General features: G+C 36.7%; 1 protein-coding gene across 2 annotated transcripts in view; it reads right to left on the bottom strand.

The window, feature by feature from the left end:
- Nucleotides 1–521: 521 nt before the first annotated feature.
- ranbp10 (RAN binding protein 10) overlaps nucleotides 522–27,613 on the bottom strand; it is a 60,351-nt gene continuing 33,259 nt past the window's right edge. Inside the window, exons 4-15 of one of the 2 annotated variants that reach the window (XM_059334698.1) lie at nucleotides 24,971–25,138; nucleotides 22,539–22,561; nucleotides 19,186–19,370; nucleotides 16,987–17,099; nucleotides 13,880–13,988; nucleotides 12,951–13,099; nucleotides 12,606–12,822; nucleotides 7,302–7,441; nucleotides 6,888–7,039; nucleotides 3,876–3,987; nucleotides 2,216–2,357; nucleotides 522–740 (exon numbers count right to left, since the gene is read on the bottom strand). In XM_059334698.1, the coding sequence (XP_059190681.1) occupies nucleotides 2,227–2,357; nucleotides 3,876–3,987; nucleotides 6,888–7,039; nucleotides 7,302–7,441; nucleotides 12,606–12,822; nucleotides 12,951–13,099; nucleotides 13,880–13,988; nucleotides 16,987–17,099; nucleotides 19,186–19,370; nucleotides 22,539–22,561; nucleotides 24,971–25,138 (1,499 nt within the window). In that variant the 3' untranslated portion in view covers nucleotides 522–740; nucleotides 2,216–2,226. The remainder of the gene's footprint in view (nucleotides 741–2,215; nucleotides 2,358–3,875; nucleotides 3,988–6,887; nucleotides 7,040–7,301; nucleotides 7,442–12,605; nucleotides 12,823–12,950; nucleotides 13,100–13,879; nucleotides 13,989–16,986; nucleotides 17,100–19,185; nucleotides 19,371–22,538; nucleotides 22,562–24,970; nucleotides 25,139–27,613) is intronic. The other variant, XM_059334699.1, reaches the window with a different exon arrangement.

The following is a 27,613-nucleotide window of genomic DNA, read 5'->3' as shown; positions in this document are numbered from 1 at the left end:
ACAGCACTCAATTTTTATTCCCAATTTTCTAGAATCATTTAGGGACCCATTTTCTATTTTACATCTGTGCTTATCAGTGTTCACTAGTGTGCGGCTTCAGCCTTGACCAGAGCTAATAATCTGCTCTGCACAATCAATGGTGTTTTTCATGCTGAGCACTTGTTTGCTCCCCCTGCTGATTCTATTTCAAGCCATGAATGCACTTCCAAGTATTTCATTAGGATAAAAGGCTCAGAGTCGGTCTGTCTTCTGTATCTTAACAAAGATGATAATATACCTCAGAGGTTTTGTTGAGTTGACGTAGCGTCGTGGGGCGTCAGTGCTAGTCAGATGTGGGTATTGTGGTCTGTGATACGGTGAACAACAACAATGTGAGTAAAATACTGAACATAGGGAATCAAAATCCACCCATTAAAACAGAAGAAAAAATAAAAGAGGGGATTTACAATTTGTTTTGTCCAGGATGAGCACAACAAACTGACAGAAAAAGAACTATAAAAATGGCTAGATAAACAGAATAATAATTAATTATCTTTAAATAGTGTCACACATTTCTTTATTTGATAATACTAAATTAAAAGGAAGCCTTCTTCTCTCCCGCTCTCCTCTGCTCCTCTGTCTGTGCCGCTGGCTCGGTCTGACGGACAGCCAAACACACCAATCACACGCATGCTCTTTCCTCCGTCGCCATGACAACTACCTGCTGGACATGCCTTCTCTCAGTGCTACTTAACATTAACCTGCGGAGAGATGGGTAATCATCTAAGCGAGGTAATGAATGAATGTGGCATGATTAAAACGTGCTTTAATATTGGAGGACAGCATAGATTTGGTATTTTTCAATTTTGTTTGGGAGTAACCGTCCATACTTCTAATTTATATACTGTATGATTAGTGAATATGTTATCAAAATGTTTATAATTGTATGCATGTAATTCACATACACTACTGGTCAAAAGTTTTAGAACACACCAACTTTTCCAGAATTTAATTGAAAATTATGCAGTTTAATGTCTCAGTGTACTCTGAAATTAATGCACATTTTCAACATTTAAAATTGTTTATTGAGCATGATAGTGTTTTGAAAGTAAAAAAAAGATTCAAAATCACATTTTATGTTGGACTAAAGGACTAAAAAAAGACACAAAATGACCACAAAAAAAAAGACACAAAATGACAAAAAAGACACCAAAAGACACAAAATGACTAAAAAAAGACACAAAATGACAAAAAAAAGACACAAAATGACTTACAAAGACATGAAAAGAATTCAAAAATGGACAAAATAGCCCAAGACTCCATAGAGTTAAGTTGTTAACCCATTTATTGTTCCCTGAAAAAGGCCTACTTGTATAATTCTGAAATGTACATTATTTTTCAGTTTTGGTTAAGCTTACCTTTTTTTATTTACCTCTGGCAGTTCACCACTTACCTTTGTACCCTTTCAAGCTGTTCATTTGACTTGAACTGCTTGAATTTCAATAAATAAATGAAAAAATTGGGGTGTTCTAAAACTTTTGACCGGTAGTGTATGTAGGAAAATAATGGAGCGAGACTGTGAGGTGGTTCAAGCTGCTGTCATCCAATATTTTGACTATTATTCCATATGCTTCTACATGAGATGTTGCTTAGAAATTCTGATATTTTTCAACCTGGATCTTTTTCTCATAATTGTGACCACTCTTCCTATGGGTCATGTTAACTTTGCACCAGAGATTTGGAGGACGTGAACCTGGAGAAACAACGTATATGAAAGAGTGCAATAAGCCTACGAAAGCTTTTGAAATATTTTTTTTGCAGAAATCTCTTTAAAAGCTCGTTTCTTAGTCTGACCAAAGGTAATTTAACCTGGATTAGATAATTTAGCTAACCAAGTTATCATCAAGAAAACCATGGAAAATGTCTAGATATCAGTTCTTAAATTAAACTCTTATGAGCTATGTTTGCTTTTATCATTATATTTGTCCAAACAAATGTACCTTTAGTTGTACCAGGCGTTAAACACAAGAAATTGAAGGAAACAAAGGTCTCATCATTTTTTCCATGACTGTATGTTGTTTTGCAGGTGTCCAACTTTTCAAATCTCTACGCATGACCAATCAACCAGTCAGATCAACCACAACATTGAGAAAGATCTAGGCTGAAACACAGTGGGATATATGAGCATTGATTCAGACAAAAGGCATTGATTGCTTAGACTTCATTACTTACTCACCTGGACCTGGGCTAGTGCAAAAAGTTGTCTACTCTGGCGAAGGAGCAGGAACCAGACCGGACTCGGGCCATGAGCTGAACACACTCGGTGGCCTGGCCGAGCGCTAACATCAGCGGAGGCTGCTTAGGCAGATTTTGGGACTCTAGAGCAGAAACAGGCAGTCAGACAGGCTGCAACAAGTGGGTGCTTTCTTTTCGCCACATGGCTGTTATACAGGTACATCTCAATAAATTAGAACATCATGGAAAAGTCAATTTACAGTAGTTCAAGTCAAATAGCATGTAATTCACATACCGGTACTTGATTCCTATGGTCTATGTCTAGTACCATCAGGTTGAAAGCACTTATTGTAAGTCGCTTTGGACAAAAGCGTCTGCTAAATGAAACGTAATGTAATGTAATGTAATGTAAAAGCTCCAACCACGTATTGAGCAGGCGGCAATCTCCGTGTCTGAGCATGGAGGCCACCAGGAAGTGCATAAAGCCTGCAAATCACCAAAAATTCCAGCAGGGGGTGCTAAGTTTGGCTGCAAAAGAAATCTGCCCATTCATTTCAGTGCTACATTTGAAAACTTCTCACTTGATTTATTACCTCAGAAAAAAAATTCAGGGACAACATTATGGTCTCAATCGCTAGTAAAAAATCTTCTTCAAGACAATTTGATGTCAATAGTTCTAATAATGGCCCCATTTAGAGGAAAATAGAAGATAAAGAATCGTATGATTTGGGGCGTTTCTAGCTTTGATTGACAGGTCACTGACAAGGCGAGCCGTCACCAGGAGAGAAGCAGAGCAATGCGTATCCATGGAAACGTGTCAATAAAGTTATATATAACGTTATATAGATAGAAAAGAGGACGTTTACCAATTTGGTCTCATAACTTTGACCTTTCACTGTATTTTCACTTAATGACAGTTTATTTGAACGTTTTGTTCAGTAAAAATGTCTTGTTCAGTGTTTGGTTGGACTAACAGACACTCCAAGGAGTCGCTGCTCAGTTTTCTGAGGTAAGAAAGATACATTTTGTTTTTGTTTTTTTGCTAGCCAAAACTAACATCCCAGTTAATGCTCCAGCTAATGCTAACATGAATTAGCAGCAGCTTCTCTCAGTCAGGTTGAGGTGTAGAGAGGCTGTAGTCAGTGATCAGATCCCTCTCCTCCTCCACAGTCCAGATATGGTCTGCTCCACGTATCGGAAACAAGATGGCGACGCAAGATAGCGACGAGTGTAACGCTGAACTCGAGGCTTCCAACGGGCCACAAACCAATGGGTGACGTCACGGTGACTACGTCCATTATTTATATACAGTCTATGGTATTGAGTCATATAGATGGACATACTTTTAAGAGGCCAACATTTCTATATTAAACACACTTTTTAGAAGTGGTCTTTTATAATAATACATTTTTTTGAGACACTGGATTTTAGGTCTTAAATGTAAGCCATAATCATTATAATTAGAAGAAATTAAATAAATCAGGACATAAAATGTTTCATTCTGCGTGTAATGGATCTATATAATGTGTTATTTCCACTTTTTCAATCGAATTACTGACACAAATAAACTTTTCTATGATATTCTAACTTATTGAGATGCACCTGCGTTATCATGGTGTTGCTGTAAAATAAAAACCAGAGTTGTAGTCTGAATACTTTACCCAGTATGGCGCTGTTGAGTGCGGAGCAGAGTGCTTCTCTCTGCGTAGGGTCTAACTGCTGGCCCACGGGGCAGCTCCAGGGGTCTGAGTACGCTAGCAGGCTGAATGCATCCTGTACAGTCAGACAGAGAGACCCAAGGGTATCTCATATCAATCATTCTGCAGCCTCCCAGGTTGTCTACCCTACTACATGTCTCCATATATTTCTGAGGGAATAGTGAAACAGTTAAACAGTAAATGACCACGCTTTGTTCTAGGGCTGGGCAAGTAATACATTTCCCCCCTTCCCAATGACATTTTTTGCTTCCAATAATTATGAAAACAAGACAACTGTGATTTAAACCAGCTATTCTCAACCTTGGGGTCCCGACCCCAATTGGGGTCGTGAGATGATTTCTGGGGGTCGCCAAATCATTTTGGAAGTCAGCTCTGTCTCCACTGTGTTAAAGTGTTCATGTGTTTTAGTCTTTTTGGTCATTTTGTGTCTTTTTTGGTCAATTTGTGTCTTTTTTGGGTCATTTTGTGTCTTTTTTTAGTCATTTTGTGTCTGTATTGGTCATTTTGTGTCTTTTTTTTGGTCATCTTGTGTCTTTTGGTCAATTTGTGCCTTTTTTGGTCATTTTGTGTCTTTTTTTTTGTTGTAATTTTGTGTCTTTTTTGGTCAATTTGTGTCTTTTTTTTGGGTCATTTTGTGTCTTTTTTTTAAAATAATTTTGTGGTCAATTTGTGCCTTTTTTGGTAATTTTGTTTCTTTTTTGGGTGATCTGAACTGTGCGTGTGAGATTGTGTTCAGTGAGTGGGGGTCGCGGACAACATGCATGTTAAATTGGGGGTCGCGACTCAAAAAGGTTGAGAACTACTGATTTAAACAATGATTGTGCCGCATTCCATTTCACAATGGTGCTTTTATTTTGTTTTGTCTTGCACCCTGGCCTTTTCTTTACAACATAGGACACCAAACTGTTGAAATATGATTTTAGTATATTGTGAAGTGCACTACAAGCTATTTGATCTCCATCATTTTGTAGGTTTGATAGTTTTCAGTAGGTTGTAAAAGTGCACTAATGTATCACAATGCAGTTAACATTTTTATTTAGATCTAATTTATTTTTATGTTTTTATGTGCAATTTTAGTAGAAGTAATTATTTCCAGTTTAATTCTATGTAAAGAAAAAAAATCCATTATAAAAAAAACATTTAATGTGAAAATGAATGAGGTCAATGAGTATTGAGCAGCCTGACTGTCCTGAGTGCTTTCTCAAATAAAGTATGTCATTTCTATATATAAATATTCTTATGGCAATTGTAATGTGATCTTTAGAATAAATGATGATGACACAAACTACTGTATGACTTCAGTCTCAGTCAGGCAACTCAATACCCATTCTGGGCTTACTGTCGTCCTTGGTGTCGAGTATTAACACTCAATTCAGCAGTTTTGTGCAGATTTGAGCCTCTTTCAGCTGAGTGTTTTGGTTTATTAGCTGCAGACAGACAGTATGTTTGAAACCCACATGTCATCTACCATACGAAGCCTAAACTGTGTGTTTTCAGCCCAGCACATGGCAGAGATCTGCTGCTTCTGAGTGGTCGATGAACATAATGATATAAACATACACTACCGGTCAAAAGTTTTAGAACACCCCAATTTTTCCAGTTTTTTTATTGAAATTCAAGCAGTTCAAGTCAAATGAACAGCTTGAAAGGGTACAAAGGTAAGTGGTGAACTGCCAGAGGTAAATAAAAAAAGGTAAGCTTAACAAAAGCTGAAAAATAATGTACATTTCAGAATTATACAAGTAGGCCTTTTTCAGGAAACAAGAAATGAGTTAACAACTTAACTCTATGGAGTCTTGGGCTATTTTGTCCATTTTTGAATTCTTTTCATGTCTTTGTAAGTCATTTTGTGTCTTTTTTTGGTCATTTTGTGTCTTTTTTTAGTCATTTTGTGTCTTTTGGTGTCTTTATTTTGTCATTTTGTGTCTTTTTTTGGTCATTTTGTGTCTTGTTTTAGTCATTTTGTGTCTTCTGTTGTGTTTTTTGTCATTTTGTGTCTTTTTTGGGTCATTTTGTGTCTTTTTTTAGTCATTTTGTGTCTTTTGGTGTCTTTTTTTGTCATTTTGTGTCTTTTTTTGGTCATTTTGTGTCTTTTTTTAGTCCTTTAATCCAACATAAAATGTGATTTTGAATCTTTTTTTTTACTTTCAAAACACTATCATGCTCAATCAAGAATTTTAAATGTTGCAAATGTGCATTCATTTCAGAGTACACTGAGACATTAAACTGCATCATTTTCAATTAAATTCTGGAAAAGTTGGTGTGTTCTAAAACTTTTGACCAGTAGTGTACATCTGTTGAAACAGTTATTCTTCAAGTATGACTCCCATGGGATGATAATGTTGCTCTTTGTCTGTCAGGGCTCCATTCTTGGTTTGGAGTCTTTCTGACCCCTGGTGGTTAAACATTACCTAATGCAACAGCAGAAGAGACCCTTAAAATGAAATGTTATTTAAAAAAAATGTCAGTTTCAAAGGGCAATTTTTGTTGTGATAGAGGTTTTGCTATAATGCAATAAGAAAAAAAAATCTTCTGATATTAGAAAATAGTGTGTGTTTCACAAACAACAACAGACAAGCCTCTTGGCAGAGCCTTTATCATTCTCATGCAGTTTCTAGTGTTTTTCCAGAGACACTATTGTTCTCAGTGTGGCTGCTTATGAATCAGAGGACACAGCCTGCAGTACAAAGTAATCTGAGCCTTCTCCGGTGCACCAGAGAACTGACCCACTGCTTGTTACAGTTGGGACTCTATCTGCTTTCTTACAGCACATCCTAAATCAAACATTGCTCAAATTCCTGCAGCGTGTACAGAATGCTACGACCAGGATTGTAACTGGTGCCAACACGAGAAATGTCTTCAGCCCCGGTTTGGCATCACTTTAATCTGTTGTAGCACAGCTGTTTGTTGAAATCAAAAGTGTGTGTGTGTGTGTGTGTGTGTGTGTGTGTGTACCTGTAACATCTTCTTGTGTGTGGCGTTCTTGCCATACTCGCGGCACAGCTGTTCATTGAGCGCCTGCAGTTCCCGTCCAAACTGGATCATCCTCTCTGTGGCCGCCTGGTTCCCTCCACAAAGCTGTCTACCATTACTACAACCCTCATCTGCTGGCAACACACACACACACACACACACACACACACACACACACACACACGTGCACACACAGTTAAAGCAGACGGATAGAAATGCTCCTAAGAGATCACGTTCATGAGAATGGGACAGACGGACAGATGGGACAACCAAAAAACATAATTCCTCCAGCTACGGCTGTCACTGGCATGGAGGCATAAAAAGCAAGAAAGATACTACTAATGGGAGCATGCAGAGGTTAGATCTGTGTGTGTGTGTGTGTGTGTGTGCATGTACCTGTGACCCCATTGCCGATGCTGTTGTCGTCTGGCTGCAGGATCTCTTCGTGTTTGTATGTGCCATTCATGATCCGTGCTGAGGAGCCCTCAACAACCCCGTTGGTATAGTGCTCTGCTTCGATCTCCATCTCACTGTCACTACACACACACACACACACACACAGAAACAATAGATGGCACACAGGAGGTCAAAGGGTGAAGGTCCATGAAGAGATATGAATAAAATGCAAATGTTTTTACACTCCAGGTGACTGCTTTTTTAAAGTTGCAAGCCCATCTGCCACAATAGTTCATTTCAACAACTGTTTACCTAAACATGACCAAGGACAACACTGAACAGCCCATGTTAAGGATTTGTTTCCCCCAGGCGACAATCTCCGTGCCTGAGCATCATAGCTGAGCATGGAGGCCACCAGGAAGTGCATAAAGCCTGCAATTCACCGAAAATTCCAGTAGGGGGCGCTAAGTTTGGCTGCAAAAGAAATCTGCCCATTCATTTCAGTGCTAAACTTGAAAACTTCTCACTTGATTTATTACCTCAGAAAAATTTTTCAGGGACAACATTATGGTCTCAATCGCTAGTAAAAAATCTTCTTCAAGACAATTTGATGTTAATAGTTAATGGCCCCATTTAGAAGAAAATAGAAGATAAAGAATCGTATGATTTGGGGCGTTTCTAGCTTTGATTGACAGGTCACTGACAAGGCGAGCCGTCACCAGGAGAGAAGCAGAGCAATGCGTATCCACGGCAACGTGTCAATAAAGTTATATATAACGTTATATAGATAGAAAAGAGGATGTTTACCGATTTGGTCTCATAACTTTGACCCTTTCACTGTATTTTCACTTCATGACAGTTTATTTGAACATTTTGTTCAGTAAAAATGTCTTGTTCAGTGTTTGGTTGGACTAACAGACACTCCAAGGAGTCGCTGCTCAGTTTTCTGAGGTAAGAAAGATACATTTTGTTTTTGTTTTTTGCTAGCCAAAACTATCATCCCAGTTAATGCTCCAGCTAATGCTAACATGAATTAGCAGCAGCTTCTCTCAGTCAGGTTGAGGTGTAGAGAGGCTGTAGTCAGTGATCAGATCCCTCTCCTCCTCCACAGTCCAAATATGGTCTGCTTCCTGTATCGGAAACAAGATGGCGACGCAAGATGGCGACGCAAGATGGCGACGAGTGTAACGCTGAACTTGAGGCTTCCAACGGGCCACAAACCAATGGGTGACGTCACGGTGACTAGGTCCATTATTTATATACAGTCTATGGTTTCCCCCTTATCGAGTCTGATAACTTTTTATGCAACCACCCCTTCACAACAGAATTCAGAGGCGTAAAAAACAACAAGCATCTAAAGCACTTATATCAACATTAATCTTAGTTGCACATTGCTAAACTGCTGCTTGCAGCACAGTAGCTGCATTTGCATGGTTCAGCAAAAAGTGAGAGAGTACAATGTCATCATTACCTATAGAATGATGGCCAGAAATACAAAAATGAGACCAAGTTGTGAAAAAAACAGTCCAGTCCTTCCAAGATGCTTCCTGTCATGAAGATGTTGCTACATGCACACCATGCTAACAAACAGATCCTATATGACCTTTTAACCCTTTGATGCACAACATGGGTCTAAAGTGACCCGACAGTTTTTGTGTTCTATATCTTTGCAATAATTCATCGTTCAGTATTCCAGGTTTTCCTCAATTAGTTTGTTTTTGATCATCATACATCCTATTTTTTATGTTTTCCTTTATTCATTTTTGAATAAAATCCCCTTTTCTGTAACTACTCTTCTAATACACAACATGGGTGAAAAATGAGCCACATCCATTTTTTAACTAAGTAGCTTCTTAAGCTAACTTCTTTGCTAAGTATTTAGCTAAGTAGCTTGCTAAGCTAACTACTTAGCTAACTTCTTGGCTAAGTAGTTAGCTTAGCAAGCTACTTAGACTAGTAGTTAGCTATGTAATAATACAAAAACTTTTTTTCTTTATAAATTACAAGAAGCAAAATGGAAATAATGATCTGTTGTTATCAAAAACAAGATATTTAAAGAATATTTAGAATATTCAATCATAAAATAAGTTGATATAAAAAGATAGAGCACAGAAACACACAGCAGCATTAAATAACATGGGGAATGAATGCGGGTCATTTTTGACCCATGTTGTGCATCAAAGGGTTAAAGACCCTGAAAACTAGCTCACAAATCTTAGGTATTACATTATGTGCTGTAAATTAAAATAGTCATGACTAAATAAGCAACAAAGTTAATTATTTATTAGGGGTTTAACATTCAATAACTCTGAAATTCCTCATGAGTGGGTGTGGTTTGATCAGATCTGAGTCTGGCAACTTCAGTAAATCCCCTCACAACTGTCAGTAGATTGTGATTCAGCAGTTGCTTCATCTTGATTGGCTCACTGAAAAGCACCTTGTCCCGCCTACTGTATTTCAAACCAGTGAGAAGAGTGGAGACAAAACAGCAAAGACACAAATTTCTAAAGTGAAATCACCAAAATGTTTAAAACTCCCTTATAGTTAGAAGTTGATTAAGAAAACAAATAACATGCACTCACTCTATAGCATTGGATGTAATCAAACTGATTTCCCTCCATAAGTAACCCAGAGGCTCACAAAGAAAAATGTAGTGAAGTATCCAATAGAGGCTGCCAATGTTTTTATTTGCTTGCACTGATTAGATGCAAATGTCTTTAAATGACTGTGGTAATGATTCATTGATGATAAACTATCCCATGTGGTGCCTTTCATAGTCAATAGTATAATTCTGAGCATAACTAGAGCATAACTTTATTTATAATCTCTGTCAGGCTGCAGGGGATCATGCGTTCAGTCGTTCATCTGTCTGTCTACATCTGATATCTCATACTACTGGACCCATCACGAGCATTATATTTTATGCTCAAGGACTTCCCGTTATTGACATTTACTGCTGACTCCTTACTCCTCTTGATTGGCCTGTAAAGCTTCAGGTACATGGCAAAAGGTATTTCCTGCAAGCAAAAATTAAAAACAAGCCCAACCTAATCTGTTGCAGGCATTTTTTTCTATCTTAAAAACTGACATCCATCAAAAATGTTGGCCTATTTTTTTAACTGGTTCTTTGCTTTTCAACTGGCAAAGAACCGGCTCTCTGCCAGGAAAACTGGTTCCACAGCGGCACCAACTCTTGATGATGATGATTTTTCATTAGTTTTAGTTTTAATTTCGTTGTGATTTTTTGTTTTCAAATTCAGTTAGTTTTAGTTAGTTTTTAGAGTGAGTTTGCTAGTTTTGATTAGTTTTTATTTTTTGGAAAATGCTTAGTTTTAGTGTTAGTTTTAATTTTTTGGAATAGGGTATTTGTTGGGTGCCAGAATAAAAAAAGTCACAATAAATGTTGCCTTTATTTCCTTTGTCTGATCCATCTCAGCTCCAATAAGTTTATTAAGTCATAAAACCAGATAGATGAAATAGATTTCATATCAACCAAAAAGGTTTACGTATGAAAAAAGTGACAAAGACGAAAACTAAGGACATTTTCACTATAATTTTAGTTAGTTTTAATTAGTTTTGTAACCACAAAATACAGTTTCAGTTAGTTATGTTTTTTTTTAAAACTCTTGTTTTTATTTCTATTTCAGTTAACGAAAATGTTTTTTCAATTCTAGTTTTCGTCATTTCGTTAGTTTTCGTTAACTATAATAACCTTGGTGCATGCTCCACCCCCCCACCCATGACGTGGCTCTCGAGCCTGTGGAAAAGCAAAGAGGTCCAGAGCTGGTTAGCACCGGCTCTGGACCGATCCTGAAGCTGCTTTGGTTAAAACCCTTTCATGCATAGAGGTCACTACAGTGTACAGCTGTTAAAAAGTGCTTTTTCTCTATATATGCCTGTAATTTTGGGCACTGCTGCATATAGTCCACACTAGTGGAAGCTACTGCATCATCCCATACCAAAAATCCCATTGGCTGATCATTGCAAAGGGAAAAAGTAGTCAGTGAAACCAAGATGGCCGACAGACAGGGAGAAAGACCAAACACCTCGGCTATTTCGGTGTCTAGCTTCAATAAAAAGATACCACTTCAGGTAAAAAAAATATAATTACATCAAGTAACATCTAAGGTGACATATTATGTAAAGATTTTCCAAGTTTTGATTTTATATGTGGAGGAAATACGGATTAATCGTCTGTCCACTCAATTGTACATCATGCATCACTAGCTATGTTTCAACTTCAATGCAATGTCAATTACTAACAATGTTGTTCTTGAAAATAATTCATATACTATAATGTTTTGGTTGTAGATCAACTTCTTTATGTCTTTTATCATGTAATTTGAGATTTTTTTTATATATCCTTATATTTTGTAGAGCTCAAAGGTAGTAGTAGAGCTCATGCTCTCATCAATGCAGGATCCATGAAGATACACACCAGAGGCAGACCCAGTGCCACTCCACCACTGGCAAAACAGAGAGCAGTGTCTAAGGCCCCCCTTAGATCTGGTTTGCCCCCAGAAACCACTGGCCCCAGCTCAAGGAAGCAGAAATGCCAGCAGATGCCAAAATGCTGCATGCACACAAAGAACCAAGTAGATCTGCGTGCAGTGTCTTGCAACTTTGTGCCCCGGATGCTTTGGCAACTATCAGAGAAAATAGTCTCTCAAAAATGAGCAACAAGCATGATTTGACAGGAAATATGATACATGCTATAATACACTATGAGAGGATATGCTCAGTTCAGAGACTTAACAAAATACAGTATGACATCCCTAAAGATAAATAAAAACGTCTAGTGAAAAAAAAAAGTTTTATGTTTATTTAACTACTATATTTATCAATAGAGCTCAAATAGAGAGGCCTACAGAGTAGTGGAGGAACCACCATTCCAACAGAATACCATATTACAACTGTATAACTTAATTACAGCTATACCCATATAACTACCATGTTATTACATTGATGTGTTTTTACAGTACAAAACGCATGAAGTACACTTGAGTGGACAAAAAAATATTTCTTTATAGAATAAAGATAGAAATTTTTTTTTTTTTTCAAACCTTGTTTTACATCCCTAATGATATATAAAAATACTTAGTAAAAAAATTGATTGAGGTTATCATAATTCATGCATGAGAGGGGGTATAACTGAGATTTAACACTTTTTTTGTTTGCCAGAAATCTGCACTCCACTGACTGCACTTAACCATAAATGCAGAGTATCTGCTGCATCTGAAACCATGTTACACCATACCAGCTCTACAGATACTGCCAGGATCTATCTGCTCTACATGGAACTACCTGGTTTCCTGGGTGCTGTTGGCGCTGTGTGGCTGGCTCTTAGTGGAGTCGGAGGAGTTGGACTCGGAGTAGTTGACGGAGGAAGGGGAGGAGGAGGTGGAGGAGGAGGCGGAGGAGGACACGCTGGGGTATTTGATGCTGCTGCTGCCAGTGCCGCTGTAGCTCTTTGTCTTGCTGGGAGGAGTCACTCCGTTACTGCAGGTGGGGCTGTCTGCTCCTGTGGAGGAGGTAATAGACAATCTGATTTCTCACAGTGACTGGGAAGATCAGTCTTTTTTTTTTTTGGTGGCTGTCATTTTCATCTTTTTCAATGTGTTCGTAGTTTAAAGGGGCCAGTGTGCGTACCTCCGGAGTGCAGGTGTGTGTTGCCGGCTCCGTGGCGGGGGCTGAGGCTGGGGGAGCCGGGGTAACTGTCCTGGGACTTGGGGGAGCGAATGGTCAAGCAGCGAACCTCGCTGTCTGTACCGTTCACCATCTCCACGAACTGACGACACCTAAAAGCAGCCATACTGGTGTTATTGGTATCACTGGAAAACTACGCTTTTAATCAAGAGGTACCATGTGTTTACACTCAAAAAAAGAACTTGTTCTCAGAACGAAATAAAATTATGGAAATAATTTCCACCTAAATAAAATGCTTTAATTTAGCGAGAAACAGTTTTGTTGAGTGAACAAAATGTAAATATGTTGGGTCAACATGATGTATTTGCATTACTGTTAATTAATTACCAGGTCAGTCCAACTAGATTTGTAAGGGTAATTGTAACATACGAACATAATTTTCTTGGGCCATTTAAACATGTATGACATTATTAAGAGTTACTTTATTTAATAGGGTAGTTACAACTACTAAGTACAGGAATTAATTGTGCTGAACCAACAAAACAAAGTTAGGTTGAAGTGGTTTAGCCTAAAAGATTACCTTTATCATATGAAAATGAACATAATAGTAATTGTTCAGGAAATAAATCATTTTAAAACAGAGTATTATATTCAGCAATTTAATTAGGTTGTTTTAACATAAAGCATTCTAGTAAATTTTAAAGTGTTGCATTTTATGCTAAAACTACATGTTTTAAAACTGTTCAACCAAAAAAACATCATTTTATTTAGAAGAAGCTACATGTTAGACTAAGGAGAAGGTAGCAGACACCCAGTTTGCTTTTTTGAGTGTATCGTCAAATTTCACATCCACAGCAAACATTCAATGCTTGGCATAACAGATAATTAATTGTACAGCATCCTGCATTCAATCTTAACCTAAAAACACTTACTTCAACATGAATAGTAGGTTGGGATTGTGTTCTAACAGGCCGGGATAAAGCTGCTGAGTTGCCTCTATGGCTTCGCCCACCCGTCCTGCCAGCACCAGCTTCTGTATTCCTATTAGATCAAAGAAAGAGGGAGCGTTTTACATTAAATGGACTTAAAAGGAATCATGCTTTCACAGCACACATTTGATAGAGGCCAGTGTGTCATTCATGAAGGCCACAGACCATTAGCGGACAAGCAAAACTACAGAGAGCAAATGAAATGATGTATTTTTGTAGGCAAACCAGGACGTAGCATCACCATGGGGTCTATTGAGAATTCTGCTATGGGATTTTTGCATTGGATTTTGAATCATGGCAGAAACACTGTGGCAAACACACGTTTCTGACAGGCGGCAATCTCCGTGTCTGAGCATGGAGGCCACCAGGAAGTGCATAAAGCCTGCAATTCACCGAAAATTCCAGTAGGGGGTGCTAAGTTTGGCTGCAAAAGAAATCTGCCCATTCATTTCAGTGCTAAATTTGAAAACTTCTCACTTGATTTATTACCTCAGAACATTTTTTCAGGGACAACATTATGGTCTCAATCGCTAGTAAAAAATCTTCTTCAAGACAATTTGATGTCAATAGTTCTAATAATGGCCCCATTTAGAAGAAAATAGAAGATAAAGAATCGTTTGATTTGGGGCGTTTCTAGCTTTGATTGACAGGTCACTGACAAGGCGAGCCGTCACCAGGAGAGAAACAGAGCGTATCCATGGCAACGTGTCAATAAAGTTATATATAACGTTATATAGATAGAAAAGAGGACGTTTACCGATTTGGTCTCATAACTTTGACCCTTTCACTGTATTTTAACTTAATGACAGTTTATTTGAACGTTTTGTTCATTAAATGTCTTGTTCAGTGTTTGGTTGGACTAACAGACACTCCAAGGAGTCGCTGCTCAGTTTTCTGAGGTAAGAAAGATACATTTAGTTTTTTTGCTAGCCAAAACTAACATCCCAGTTAATGCTCCAGCTAATGCTAACATGAATTAGCAGCAGCTTCTCTCAGTCAGGTTGAGGTGTAGAGAGGCTGTAGTCAGTGATCAGATCCCTCTCCTCCTCCACAGTCCAAATATGGTCCGCTCCGCGTATCAGAAACAAGATGGCGACGCAAGATGGCGACAAGTATAACGCTGATTTTGACAAGCTAAAGCAACTCTGAAGCCTAATAAATAGTTTATCAACCTAATATGCAATCTATGAGAGTTTGCGAGAGCGCTAAAAAACACGACTAGACGCTGTAAGGCTGTCTAGCATGATTACGTTTAATATCTCCGACAACTATTGTAGTCTCATTTAGCCACTTGTTAGCAACCGTCTTTTTAAGGATACATACAAACTCACTAAAAACTCACGTGGGAGTATTTTCTAACGTGTTTTATGTCGTACAACAAAACGTGAACAATTATTCAGCTCGTGTTAACCACACACCTTATTTCAGCCTTCCAACCAAAAACCCATTCAGAATCCTCATTGAGTTTGAGAGGTTAGACCCCAAGGCGCTAAAAAGCTAACTTACTTCCGCGTTCAAGAACTAATGCCAGTGGTGCCCTAATGAGCATCACTATTGTTAACAAAACAAAAACAAAGAACAGATAAAATGTTCATTTAGTTGTTCTAGTAAAGTACAGCAAAAAATAAAAAATAACAAAAACACTTTTACAGAGCATTTCACCCAAGGCTTCAAATAACACCTTTTACATTATGTGTCAAATCAGACACTTTAATGCAATAAAAGAATCTTTGGCTTTCTTTTTTACTTTTTTACCCTTTTATTTGTCTTTTTTATCTCTAACTCTGTTTTGGATTGAGTTTTTATTACTATTTTATTCTATTTTATTTTATTGTTTTACTGTTTTTACTATTTTCTTGTTTTCATTGTTTTTATTTATACCTATTTGTGTATGATTTATTCTATTTTAATAACCGTACAGCACTTTGGTCAACTGAGGTTGTTTTTAAATGTGCTCTATAAATAAACTTTGACTTGACTTGACTTGATAAATACTCATTACTGATGACCAGCCACTGCTGCCCACTGTATCGAGTGTGTAGCTGCTGTGCTTGTTAAGAAAGCAGTTACGCTTTGCATTATCAGCCGATAATTTATCTGCTATAATTTCATCATTGGGCTAATGTAAGGTCATAATATAAATTTCCCATTATCAGACAAAAGCTGAAATGTTTTATTTGGAAAGAGGCAGCTTCACCTTAGTTTGTTTAGGAAAAAAACCTTTAACAACAACTCCTAACCCAGATCATTCTCTGGGGCTGTTAACCCTTTGATGCACAACATGGGTCTAAAGTGACCCGATATGTATGAGTTTTTATGTTCTATATCTTTGCAATAAATTATTTTCATCATTCAGTATTCCAGGTTTTCCTCAATTAGTTTGTTTTTGATCATCATACATCCTAATTTCATGTTTTCCTTGATTATTATTTTTAAACAAAATCCCTTTTTGTGTCACTACTCTTCTAGTGCACAACATGGGTGAAAAATGATACCATATCTATCTTTTAGCTAAGTAGCTTGCTAAGCTAACTACTTAGCTAACTTCTTGGCTAAGTATTTAGCTAAGTAGCTTGCTAAGCTACCTACTTAGCTAACTTCTTGGCTAAGTAGCTTGCTAAGCTAATTAGTTAGCTAACTTCTTCGCTAAGTAGCTTGCTAAACTAACTACTTAGCTAACTTCTTGGCTAGGTAGTTAGGTTAGCAAGCTACTTAGCCAAGTAGTTAGCTATGTAATAATACAATTTTTTTTCTTCATAAAGTATGAGAAGCAAAATGGAAAAAATGATCTGTTGTTAGCAAAAACAAGATATTTAGAGAATACTTGGAATAATCAATCATAAAATAAGTTGACATCAAAAGACAGAGAACAGAAACACACAGCAGCATTAAATAACATGGGAAATGAATGAATGAGGGTCATTTTTGTGCATTAGAAGGGGGGTCAATATGTTGTGCATCAAAGGGTTAAATTACTTCCTACTGTCTATAATATTTGCAACAAGTCAAATGAAAATTTGAAAAAGTATGTGTGCAGTTGGTTCACTCACTCTGTCTGTTCTTTATAGATGTCTGGTCCTCTTGTATCATTGTCTCTGTGGCTCTGGCAAAGGCTGTTGCTGTGGCACAGTACCCATGATGCACCAGGTAGCTGGCCACCATACTGGAGACAAAATGTGAAAAAAACAGTTCAAAGGTTGACATTTTGTGAAGGATACAGGATGTTCTTTATTCATACTGTCAACAGGGTGTTATTCTGTCTCTAAAAGCCAATGTCCTAATACTGTCTCAGGCTCTCTGCCCAAAGACAACTGGTTCATACTGACCACATGCATTAAAAAAAACAAAAACAGGTTCTAATATGTGGTTTCATCATTAAAAAAATCCTCAATAATTTCCTAAAACAGCTGGGCACTGTCATTTAGTGCATTTGTTGGGGACTATTTCCAGCGGTGGATTAATCCACATCTACTGACCTAGTGAGTATTAACCAGGCGGCAATCTCCGTGTCTGAGCATGGAGGCCACCAGGAAGTGCATAAAGCCTGCAATTCACCGAAAATTCCAGCAGGGGGTGCTAAGTTTGGCTGCAAAAGAAATCTGGCCATTCATTTCAGTGCTAAATTTGAAAACTTCTCACTTGATTTATTACCTCAGAAAAATTTTTCAGGGACAACATTATGGTCTCAATCGCTAGTAAAAAATCTTCTTCAAGACAATTTGATGTCAATAGTTCTAACTATTCTAGCTTTGATTGACAGGTCACTGACAAGGCGAGCCGTCACCAGGAGAGAAGCAGAGCAATGCGTATCCATGGAAACGTGTCAATAAATATATATATAATGTTATATAGATAGAAAAGAGGACGTTTAGCGGTTTGGTCTCATAACTTTGACCCTTTCACTGTATTTTCACTTAATGACAGTTTATTTGAACGTTTTGTTCATTAAATGTCTTGTTCAGTGTTTGGTTGGACTAACAGACACTCCAAGGAGTCGCTGCTCAGTTTTCTGAGGTAAGAAAGATACATTTTGTTTTTGTTTTTTTGCTAGCCAAAACTAACATCCCAGTTAATGCTCCAGTTAATGCTAACATGAATTAGCAGCAGCTTCTCTCAGTCAGGTTGAGGTGTAGAGAGGCTGTAGTCAGTGATCAGATCCCTCTCCTCCTCCACAGTCCAGATATGGTCTGCTCCGCGTATCGGAAACATGATGGCAACGCAAGATGTCGACGAGTATAACGCTGAACTCGAGGCTTCTAACGGGCCACAAACCAATGGGTGACGTCACGGTGACTACGTCCATTATTTATATACAGTCTATGGTTCTAATATGTGGCTTCATCATTAAAAAAATCCTCAATAATTTCCTAAAACAGCTGGGCACGGTCATTTAGTGCATTTGTTGGGGACTATTTCCAGCGGTGGATTAATCCACATCTACTGACCTAGTGGGTATTTACAGCAGCAGGACAGTGTTTGTGGGATTGGGTCAAAATTATCTACAGTGCCAATCTTAATTGAAAAAAAAAAGAAATATACCACCCAGACCAGGGGTAGGCAACCTGAGGCTCCGGAGCCACATGTGGCTCTTCAGGCCGTCTGGCCGCCGGTATTATACGGCGCACTTACAGCTAATACTACAAATCCCACAATGCCCTGCTGTTGTTTTGGCGCGTCAATCAGGACAGGACCCAGAAACGCTCCTCTGTGACAGTCGTCATAGCAACCTCAAGATAGAGCTGTCTCCGAGCTACCCCTTCCCAAAATTGGCGAAAAGAAAGGCAGAATTTATTAACTTGTTGAAAAAGTTGATATTTAAATCAGAAGGATGCAAATAGAAAAGAGGCATACGATTTGTATTTAATTTTTATTTGATAAATTAATGACATTGATGTGTTTTTTATTTGAAATTTGATTTTGCTTGTCTGCACTATTTAGTTATATATTGTATGTTTATAAGCGTTGCTGGTTCCATATTTAATGTTAAAGTAAAACATGTTTGGTATATATTAAAAGGTTTATTTGTTCAATGTTGGCCCGCGATTTTATTCAAGTTTTAAATTTTGGCCCATTGTGTATTTGAGTTTGACACCTCTGTTGTAAACAAACCAGCATGCTAACTGTACACATGGTGTCCGCCACTGATCGTAAACAAACAGGCAGCGCTAACTCTGCACAGAGTGTCCAGTGCTTGTTGTAATCAAACGGAGGTCGCTAAGTGAACATATACTGCGGGGACTGAAACTTACTTCTGCAGGACAGCCTGCCACTCCCCCAGCCTCTCTCCTATGGGGAAGCGAGCGATCATGCCATGGATCTTGGCCCTCCATTCGCTCATGTAGTCCTCGATGTCGAAGACAAACGGCTGCTGGCCAAAGTTAGCGTCTACGATCTCACCCGGAGTTTGAAGCCCCACAGTGGGGTACAGGTTGGGCTGGTGGGTCAAACATGATTCAGGATATAACAGTCAGTTTATGCATTGTTTTTACACAGTGAATGGTATAAACATTTACTACACCAATTAAGTACCAGGGCTCGTTAGTCTACCTAGCTCTACTGTAGCTTATTGAAAAGGCTGCTGGGTTTTTAGTCACATATACACTACCGGTCAAAAGTTTTAGAATACCCCAATTTTTCCAGTTTTTTATTGAAATTCAAGCAGTTCAAGTCAAATGAACAGCTTGAAAGGGTACAAAGGTAAGTGGTGAACTGCCAGAGGTAAATAAAAAAAGGTAAGCTTAACCAAAACTGGAAAATAATGTACATTTCAGAATTATATAAGTAGGCCTTTTTCAGGGAACAAGAAATGGGTTAACAACTTAACTCTATGGAGTCTTGGGCTATTTTGTCTATTTTTTAATTCTTTTCATGTCTTTGTAAGTCATTTTGTGTCTTTTTTTTGTCATTTTGTGTAATTTTGTGTCTTTTTTTTGTCATTTTGTGTCTTTTTTTAGTCCTTTAGTCCAACATAAAATGTGATTTTGAATCTTTTTTTTACTTTCAAAACACTATCATGCTCAATAAAGAATTTTAAATGTAGCAAATGTGCATTAATTTCAGAGTACACTGAGACATTAAACTGCATAATTTTCAATTAAATTCTGGAAAAGTTGGTGTGTTCTAAAACTTTTGACCAGTAGTGTATATTTTTTTTTTTAAACTGTAATGTTTATTAGTTTTTTTTTCCATGTACACAAGAGACATACACAACAAAAGAAAAAACACTTAACATTAATAAAACAGTATCAACATTCATGGCTGCGGGTATCCATATTCTACAAAATCAGATTCATACAGTTTACAGTTCACATGTCTTTCGTTATGTCATACAACACCCATTTTTTCCACTTTGAAATAGAAACATCTTCCTTCAGTCGAAGTTGGTAGGTCATTTTTTCCATACAGTATATTTCTCTTACAATCCCTAGCCATTGCTCTATGGTAGGAGATTCAGTCTTGTACCAGTTCCTTGTTATTGTCTAGTCACATACACTACCGGTCAAAAGTTTTAGAACACACCAACTTTTCCAGAATTTAATTGAAAATGATGCAGTTTAATGTCTCAGTGTACTCTGAAATTAATGCACATTTGCATCATTTAAAATTCTTTATTGAGCATGATAGTGTTTTGAAAGTAAAAAAAAGATTCAAAATCACATTTTATGTTGGACTAAAGGACTAAAAGAAGACACAAAATGACCAAAAAAAGACACAAAATGACAAAAAAAAGACACAAAATGACCAAAAAAAGACACAAAATGACTTACAAAGACATGAAAAGAATTTAAAAAATGGACAAAATAGCCCAAGACTCCATAGAGTTAAGTTGTTAACCCACTTCTTGTTCCCTGAAAAAGGCCTACTTGTATAATTCTGAAATGTACATTATTTTTTAGTTTTGGTTAAGCTTACCTTTTTTTATTTACCTCTGGCAGTTCACCACTTACCTTTGTACCCTTTCAAGCTGTTCATTTGACTTGAACTGCTTGAATTTCAATAAAAAACTGGAAAAATTGGGGTGTTCTAAAACTTTTGACCGGTAGTGTATATTTTTAATGTTGAGGCCAAGACTACTTGGATAAGTAGACTGCTTTGGCCAGAGATTTAACCACCAACCTTCCTATGAGTGGCCAACCACTCATTTCAGTCACGGACAATTAACATACTGGACAAGCAAATAAGATCAAACTAGAAAAGAATTAAACGGTTGATTAAAGAAAGCCCAAGGTCACGGCTTGTTAAGTTGCTGTAATGGAGAACTGCCATTGGGTAAACAGGCTATCTTATGATACTGTAGGCTGTCTTTTCTCATCATTGGGGTATAGGGTTCAGTCGTACTTTGAAAACCATCTACAGCGGATGAAATCAACACCAACAGCCGGCTGAATTCGGTTTTGGGTTTGACAGTGGTTGGTAACTCCATCTGCTTGTAGCAACTGTGGCCAGAAACCAACTGTGATTTGAGTTCCTGTTCTATTCTTAAAACCTATTTGGCTGGTAGAACCGTTAAAGTGGCGGTTTGGGGTTTTCCTCTTTTTTTCAGGGGGGACGTTCCAGTTACTGCAGCCACTGGACAAAAAAAGGCTAGTTTCCAACCCAAGTGCCAACTCAAGCTGCAATAAGATATGGTCAATATCCAGCTACACTACCGGTCAAAAGTTTTAGAACACCCCAATTTTTCCAGTTTTTTATTGAAATTCAAGCAGTTCAAGTCAAATGAACAGCTTGAAAGGGTACAAAGGTAAGTGGTGAACTGCCAGAGGTAAATAAAAAAAGGTAAGGTTAACCAAAACTGAAAAATAATGTACATTTCAGGATTATACAAGTAGGCCTTTTTCAGGGAACAAGAAATGGGTTAACAACTTAACTCTATGGAGTCTTGGGCTATTTTGTCCATTTTTGAATTATTTTCATGTCTTTGTAAGTCATTTTGTGTCTTTTTTTTGTCATTTTGTGTCTTTTTTTAGTCATTTTGTGTCTTTTGGTGTCTTTTTTGTTGTCATTTTGTGTCTTTTTTGTTGTCATTTTGTGTCTTTTTTTAGTCCTTTAGTCCAACATAAAATGTGATTTTGAATCTTTTTTTTACTTTCAAAACACTATCATGCTCAATAAATAATTTTAAATGTTGCAAATGTGCATTAATTTCAGAGTACACAGACATTAAACTGCATAATTTTCAATTAAATTCTGGAAAAGTTGGTGTGTTCTAAAACTTTTGACCAGTAGTGTATATATTATTATACAGTTTGTCAGTTAATATACAGTTACAGGAATGGTATGATAAGGGTAATGTGGGTTTGGTATCATAATATTTGCTTAACGTGTTACACGCATATTTTTTGAGGATCTTTTCCTCAAACATTTTCTCTGAAAATAAACAAGGACAAATTTGAGTTTTTCCATGGCTGCCAAGCTGCTACACAAAACTAAGGTATTAATAATGGAGATGGGAGATTACTGAAACCAGGAATGTCAATGAAAGTACAGCAATAAAAAGGTGTCATAGGAAAAGGAAAGCACTGGTAGAGTTTAGTTGGTATATAATTAAATGCGTGAATAATGTGATGCATAAATAATGTGATGAATAAATAATGATACTTACAGGGAGGTCTGTGAAGGCTACACCTAAGGGATGAAAGGGGAAACGTTTAAAATTAAATTATGCATGATGATTTCAAGCCGTAAATCAAGCAATTAAGAACATATCTATGTGATACAATTATGAGCAATTAAAAAAAACACAATACACAAGATGTTCACCAACAGGCCTGTGTTACTTTTACTTTATCGACTAATAAGTGTCACCAAAAGTAACAGATGTCCATTTTCACCACCAATTTAGCCAAAAATAATAAACATCAGGGTTTTTCTTGACCATTATAAGACTGTGCAGTACCTAGGTGGGTAACACTTTACAATAACCAACTAAGTGATGTTTATAGATGGTTTATAAACCAATTATTAACCATTTACAAAGTGCTATACATATTTAATCATTAAATGTTTTCAACCAATTTCTTAAAGGTTTATGAATCATTTCAAAAGCATTAACATACTTAATATGGTGTTAGAAAATGTTAAAATGAGTGCAACTAAAACTACTAATTATGATTTAATTGTTTGTTAATGGTAAAGTTACGGAAGCCCTGAACCGCAAGTGAAGAAATTTTTTTTTGAGATGTTATCTTGTTATTTCGAGATCATATCTCGTTATTTCAAGATAATATCTCATTATTTCGAGATAATACACATGTAAAAAAAAAATAAGAATTAAAAAAAAAAAAATCTTCCAAAATCTTTTTTTTCTTCAGATATTATCTCATTATTACGAGATAATATCTCGTTATTTCGAGATAATATCTCGTTATTTCGAGATAATATCTCGTTATTTTAAAAAAATATATTATTTTTTTTACATAGGTGTACATAGGTGTACATAATGAGATAATATCTGAAGAAAAAAAAAATTTTGGAAGATTTTTTTTTTTTTAATTCTTTTTTTTTTTTTTTTACATATGTGTATTATCTCGAAATAATGAGATATTATCTTGAAATAACGAGATATGATCTCGAAATAACAAGATAACATCTCAAAAAAAATTTTCTTCACTTGCAGTTCAGGGCTTCCGTATAAAGTAACCATAAACGTACATTAATATTCCATCTATTTGTCATTTATAAATGATGTAGTTAGTTAAACATTAATAAATTATGTATTTACCTTTCTAAAAGGTCTATATACGGTTTATAAATGATGATTAAACATTAATAAACTGTCTGTTTACTATTTATAAATGATGGTTATTATAAAGTGTTACCCCTAGGTGTTTTTTCCCCCGCAAGGCTTGAACCGAATTAGCAGAAAAAAACTATGCTGAGCACACAAGGTGGTTTTTTCTGAAGGCTAGTGACCAGCCATAAAATTTGGAAGAATAAGTCCAAATGGACCTGTTTTTAAAGCAGCATTCTACAGCTGCTATGAAGAAACATTTCTGGGTTTTAGCCAAAGAAAAAGAGGTTGCATGTTGCTGTTACTTATTCTAACTTATGGCTAACGTGTTGTTGCTTGCAGTTTTTGTGAATCAATTCCATTCCATTGAGGAACTGCATTGACAGGATACTGCCTGTGAAGGTATTCATATCTTTCTATACCACTGTGCCACATGTTTTTTATTGATTTACAACCCTGATTCCAAAGAAGTTAGGACACTGAGGAAAAAATAATGAAAACAGAATGCAATGATTTGCAAATCCTTTGCGACCTACATTCAAACAGTACTACTACCAGTACTTATGGTTTTTGTTAATATATACTCATTGTTTTTATTTATATTTTATCCAGCATTGCAACTATTCTGGAATCAGGAGTTGTAATTGCAATTTTTGTTTAAAGAGTCTAAGAGTCCAATTTATACAGTACAGGCCAAAAGTTTGGACACGCCTTCTCATTCAATGCGTTTCCTTTATTTTCATGACTATTGACATTGTAGATTCATCAAAACTATTAATGAACACATATGGAATTATGTACTTAACAAAAAAAGTGTGAAATAACTGAAAACATGTCTTATATTCTAGTAAGCAAAGGGTGGTTACTTTGAGGAATCTAAAATACAAGACATGCTTTCAGTTATTTCACACTTTTGTTAAGTACATAATTCCATATGTGTTCATTCATAGTTTTGATGCCTTCAGTGAGAATCTACAATGTAAATAGTCATGAAAATAAAGGAAAACGCATTGAATGAGTAGGTGTGTGTCCAAACTTTTGGCCTGTACTGTATGTTGTTTTGGTTGTGTAGTTTTATATTGTATGCTTCATTTATTTTGGACATTTTAATATTTTTCACATTCCAATTCCAATGTCTAAATATTCTCCAGTATTAAAAGTTCATTGCTCTTTGAAAGGGTGTACATGTATTATTATATGGTTATATTATCAAAAATACCATTGGCATAAAATGATCTTAAAATGACAAATAATATCGTTTATCATCCATCAAAAGTAGTCATCATAACGGGTCTAACACCAACCTAAACTAATGCCATTTTTGGTGTAAAAGCAAGTGTTGTTGATGAGGTTAACGCAGCAGCCAATCACATCCCCCGTGGTGAATGTTGGGCCGTATGGTTGGCCGGTCCCAGAGGAGCAGAAGGAGTGGCCGTCGTCTCCATGGTAACCGTATGAGTGCTTGTCCCATCCTAAAATAGGACAAGGATTAGGATTAGTTTTGTTATTTTATACTTGACCCCTTATGAAAAATGTGTTGCTAGACAAACCCCGTATGACTCACACAGCACGTACTGTGTCTGCTGCTTCACAGCATTAGTCTGCTGCCTATTCAATCTAATATTGCACACATCAAATGCTCAGCATAAACAGTTTCTGTATCCAAGGGAGTATCTGAGGTGAAGTGACTTGCTCGAGGTCACTCTTAACAGTAGTTGCTGCTGACAGAAGGGAGACAGTTACTCATTGACTTCTGCTGCTCAGATTTTCCCATCTGACTGCCGCTGCCTGCAGGGCGTCTCATGAAAATTCACAGACACACACACACTTTCTGACTCTTTGGCATGCGGTGCAGTGCTGTGGATGACCAGCAGGAGGATCTGGTCTATGTAAAGAAACTGGTGAGTCACTGCCAACAGGAACAGCAGCTCAGGAGGTTGAACCAGGAGAATACAGGGGGGGGGGTTGGAGGAAGAGGATGTCATGACTCGCTCATTAAACTCCCTAATTTCTTGTTCTTGCTGCATGTTTATGTAAGTGTGTGTTATTTAGTCAACCAGACTGTTAGCTTACTGCAGCTGGAGAGTAGAACAAAAATAATTATTCAGTCTACAGCTCACTGTATTTGGTAACGCTTTATTTTACATGTCCATAATTTAGTTCCCAGGCAGGTTTTCTGGAAAGAACCATGTTATTTGGTACAACAATGGGACGCTGGTTCGCATCCCGGCTGATGCACCTTGCTGCATGTCATATTATGATTTTAAATAGGGCTGGGCAATATGGCCCTAAAAGAATATCACGATATTTCAGGCTATTTTTGCGATAACTATATTCTTGACGATATTACCAAGTACTTAAAAATATATAGAAAATATGATTTTTTTTTTTATCTGTATAAATAAATAAAACTCTAAAATGTAATGTGAAGTGCAAATCTCAACAGTTGCCAAATACAAAAAAAATTAACTCTTGACTCTTGAGTATGAGAAAATAATAAAAAATAACCATTTAGGGGTTCCGGGGGCATATTTTAATGACATTTTGTAAAGAAGAATAAAGGTTCTTGTATGTTTTATTTAAGGCATCTTATTTTGACAGTCTTCTTGTAAGTTCTGTGGTGGATTCTGTTAACACGCCATGCTCTTATTTTGAAAGCTGCATGTGTTTAGCGACAGGCAGGAAGTAGTTTTTTGTTATTAAAACAACTTTAACCACTACATCAAGAAGTAGGAATGTTGCCAATATCATGATATGCATTTTTTTTAACCATAAAAAAATATACCGATATTATCGTGAACGATACGATATGGCACACCCCTAATTTTAAATTTAAATTCATAAATTACTGTTACAGTACAGTACTGTTGGGTTGGAGGAAGAGGATGTCATGACTCGCTCATTAAACTCCCTAATTTCTTGTTCTTGCTGCATGTTTATGTAAGTGTGTGTTATTTAGTCAACCAGACTGTTAGCTTACTGCAGCTGGAGAGCAGAAGAAAAATAATTATTCAGTCTACAGCTCACTGTATTTGGTAACGCTTTATTTTACATGTCCATAATTTAGTTCCCAGGCAGGTTTTCTGGAAAGAACCATGTTATTTGGTACAAATTTAAAAAAAATAAGCAAGTGAAGGAAATAAGAGAAAACGTTCAATAGTCATTCTTCATTCTTGACTTGTGCTTTTTATTATTTTATCTCTTTTTTTTTATCCTGCTGTATCTTATTTTATCCTATTTATATTTTTATGTCTATTTCCCTGTTTTAATTGACTGTTTTTACTGTTTTCAATTGTGTCTTGCTGTTTTTAATGTGTATGTAAAGCACTTTGAATTACCTTGTGTTGAATTGTGCTATACAAATAAACTTGCCTTGCCTTCACAGCAGAAATTTCCACTTGTCATTGTAGGAAAAGCACAGTTGTTAGCAACAACAATGGCTCCATCCTCAAAATTAACAATGGTCCTGAGACAACATGCACAATACAAGGACCTTTAAACTAAAATATGGAAGAAATATCCCATCTTATTCAAGAAGAGTGTAGATTTTTCAGCTTGAGAGCATTATTTCATTTCTTTTCAGTGACACAGCTCTTTCTCCTGCTCAGATTTATTCTCCTCGTGCTCACATTTTGTGCTCGCACTCAGATTTGTGCTGCTTTCTTTCAAAATGTATCCTCGAACTCAAAAATCACATGCTTGTGCTCAAAAAAAAAATGCTCTGATGATAATGATTTGAGGATAACATTGGTGCGTGTAATGCAGTGTATTACCTTCACCTACTGCTAATTAGTTAGCCTATTTACACTGACAGCCGGGGGTGGAACAGTACTGTAATGTAACAGTAATTTATGAATTTAAATTTAAAATTAGGGGTGTGCCATATCGTATCATTCACAATAATACCAGTATATTTTTTTATGGTTAAAAAAAATGCATATCATGAT

Source organism: Centropristis striata, chromosome 6 (genome assembly GCF_030273125.1).
Source record: "Centropristis striata isolate RG_2023a ecotype Rhode Island chromosome 6, C.striata_1.0, whole genome shotgun sequence".
Lineage (NCBI taxonomy): Eukaryota > Metazoa > Chordata > Actinopteri > Perciformes > Serranidae > Centropristis > Centropristis striata.
Note: the sequence above shows the minus strand (reverse complement) of the source record. Positions and strands in the feature narration are given on the sequence as shown.